This window comes from Amphimedon queenslandica, unplaced genomic scaffold (assembly GCF_000090795.2).
Source record: "Amphimedon queenslandica unplaced genomic scaffold, v1.1 AMPQUscaffold_9181_Cont18866, whole genome shotgun sequence".
Classification (NCBI taxonomy): Eukaryota; Metazoa; Porifera; class Demospongiae; order Haplosclerida; family Niphatidae; genus Amphimedon; species Amphimedon queenslandica.
The window spans coordinates 1-3,307 of record NW_003550547.1 but is presented as its reverse complement, the minus strand read 5'-3'; the positions used below and the strand labels follow the sequence as shown (position 1 = coordinate 3,307).

The following is a 3,307-nucleotide window of genomic DNA, read 5'->3' as shown; positions in this document are numbered from 1 at the left end:
GAAAAATTATTTGATTTATAAACCTAATACATGTACATGTATATGGGCATATATACATGTAATTGGAATAGATGTTAATTCATTTCAAGAGCAGTGCTGTATGACCACGTTTCTGCACGTGGTCACTAATAAAACTGAGTAGTGTGTGTGGTCTAAGTGATAACTAATTTGTTGGAATGTTAGGTGTGTCTCGTTGTTTACTGTTGTTTAGAAGAAGAGGATGTCTGGAAAAAGTTAGCCTGTTTATCTCTTCCTACCATCTTCCCTCCTCCTCTGTCTTCATGCTCTCTCTTTCTATTTATTCTTCTGTAGTCATTGTCTTCATTTCTATCATTATTCATTTACTACAGGTTTCAAAATGAGAGCTGAACACAAAGCTCCTGTAATAGGGGAGTTCCTCTACCTGTGGGCAGGGAACCAGGTTGACTTACCTAGAGTTCATGACTCCCTTCAAAAGAGGGAACTGACCTCAAAAGTTGATGTGTACCAGCTTTCTACTGCTGACTGGTCCTCTCACCTAACAAGAGGTACTCCTCCATTAGGAGTAACTGGCTACTCCTGTACCACCTCTCATTCTAATATTTACTATTTCAGTGGATGGTGTGGTCATGATCTTTGTTACCACAATACGCTGAATGTACTGAATACGATAAAGATGGAGTGGACTTCATGCAGTGATGCTGAACAGTCGTTGATGAAGAAAGGCTTTGGTGGAATGATATCACTGGAATTTGATGGAGCAGAATACCTTGTCATAATAGGAGGGAAAGGTTCTACACCAACTGTTTATTATCCTCAGTTTCAATATGATCAGCTTAATGATGGTCGTGTTTGTACTAATGAACAGTTACTTTATAATGTGTCCACTGGTAAGGCTCTTCATATTAATAAATAGCTTTATACATGTACATGTATACATTATAATTGATTTACTAATAAGTAACTAGTATCCGTAATGCACAATTGTGTTTTTATGACTAAATTACATGTACACAATATACATCTAAATGTACATAATTCAATATAAAAATAATATTTTATATTGATAGATGATCACTGTATTGTCTTCACTTTAGGACAATTCACTGTTCCATCTGTCAGTGGACAGTGTTGTCCACCAACTAGTAGTTTCATAATTGAGAAGATTACTACTACCGGTAACAGAGGAGTAATGTTTGGGGGTAAAGTGACTGTTAATGGTGATGAGACTACAATTACTAACAGTGCTTACATATTCAGTGTGACACATAGTATAATAGTAAGTTGTATTATATTTTGTTGTATTGTATTGTACAGTAATACATTATCTCAGTATTATCACTAGAGGATATATTGTGTTGTACTGATATTAACTGTATTTTGTGTATTATTATATTAAATATTCACAAAACTCTGATACTACATAAAATATTTTCATAATTAGACAGTGTATAGTCATGCTTAGTATGGTATTTCATATTATCAAGTATATTGTGTACCAATAGATTTGTTCTACCTCCAGTACTTTACATGTATAATACTAAACAACCACTAATCTCACCTCATTAACATCAAAGTATTAAATATTAGGATTAATTTTTACATGTCACACCATAGATATTAGAGTAAATGAAAGGGATAGGAAACTCCCGTTCCCAGGAAATCAAGCGACTTTCCCTAGTTACATTATAAAACCGTAGGAATCCGGATATTAGTATACTCTAGCTGTTATTGTCCATAGCCACTATGGGCCGACTAGCCTGGCTAGGCCTCAATTCAGCCCTTGTACTAGCAAAAGTATGCTTCGCAAAGACAAGATAATGGGTGGAAGACCCAGAATAACTCATCTAGAATCTGTATCTGAAGTCTTTTAGCTGTTACTTGTTCAAGCAGTGAGATAACAGTGTCAGACTGAACAGGGCAAATTTGCCCATTTTTGAGCATAAAATACCAAGAAGTTAAGAACACATGCTTTAGGAGTGATTTAAGCTGCAAGATCTGAAGAATTGAATTCCTCAACAGGTGTTTGCTTTAAATCTTCCATTTATAATTTTGCTTTTGAGATAATGGGGACCAAAGAGGAAAGTAGTGCTTTTATATAAAAGCATAGGCGGCTATAGGCCCGGGCAAGCCAGGGCTTTGCCCTGGTAGTTTTCAACCAAAACCACACCCAAAAGGTGTGTTTTGTTATTATTAGGAGTGATATCATCACTAGAATTCATTTTTTATAGCCACAATTGTTTATACTTGCTATCAGCTCCACTTTACAGTTATTTTAGTGTGGTAACTGGCTATCATAATGACTTTCAGTCATTTTATTAACTGACCACACCCCTAATTTTTATAAATAATTAATGAGCCCTGGTTAATTCAAGATTCTGTAGCCGCCTATGTATAGACCTTCCTCACGCGTGGGTGGGCGCTTGTTTGCTCATGAATAATAAATGAGCTTGTCTACCGGAAGTTAATTTACCACGCCTACTGGTGGGAAAGCTAGCAAAGCGCGATGTACTGCAGCAGCATAGATAATAGAGTAAATGAAAGGGATAGGAAACCACCGTAAAATTTATGGGCATGTCATGCGTTGCCTAGCGACGTATGCAAGGTGTCGTTCTTCTTACCGGGAAACTAGGAAAATGGAGGACCATCACTGGACTTCTTGGCTTATAATTCGTGTCCGATATGGAATACAGATCCAGTTCCAGGTCAGCTGCAAAGATCAAGATCATATCTATCCATTGATACCTGGTTCAGAAGGACTGCACTAATGACCCGAATGAAATCCTATCTTGAACTCCTACTGTCAAGTTGTCCAAACTGCCGATTTTGTTTTGTACCTTTTTCTGAAAGTCATTTTTATGAACCATCTATTGGTGTTTAAAAGACATTAACCAATGTTATAACCGAGGTCTTGAGACATCTTCTAATAGGAAATATTGTATGGTTGTGATTTCTAAGCAAAAAGTAGACCCAAATTTTGCTTTTGTTTTGTACCCTTAACTCGCCAGTAACAAATACTCTAGCCTTAAACTTTTTTGTATCAGTCTGTACTTCAAATGCGGAGGTCTTCCACATGTTTTGGGGCTTTCCTTCTATTTCATAAATAAAATAAAAATAAATATTCACTTTTACAATTTTTCACAATTAGAGATACTTTTGAATGATACAAGAGCATAAATATCATATGAAAGAAAATAGAATATTTAGCACAGCCATAAAGAAGGTACTACATAGCAAAGAAGCTATTCATTTTGTTTCTGGAGCTCAGAATGCAGCAGAGAAGTGCCCTTGTCATCACTGCAGGACCTTATTCTAATTTTTCATACAC

The 3,307-nt window shown here is 36.1% G+C and overlaps 1 protein-coding gene across 1 annotated transcript; it reads left to right on the top strand.

The window, feature by feature from the left end:
* Nucleotides 1-195: 195 nt before the first annotated feature.
* On the top strand, nucleotides 196-1,258 carry LOC109590986 (uncharacterized; the record flags this gene model as incomplete). The annotated part of the gene is made up of 3 exons (XM_020006808.1): nucleotides 196-233; nucleotides 351-869; nucleotides 1,077-1,258. Coding segments are annotated over exons 1-3 (714 nt in total), but the record flags the coding sequence as incomplete, so codon positions are not given.
* Between the last annotated feature and the right edge of the window lie 2,049 nt (nucleotides 1,259-3,307).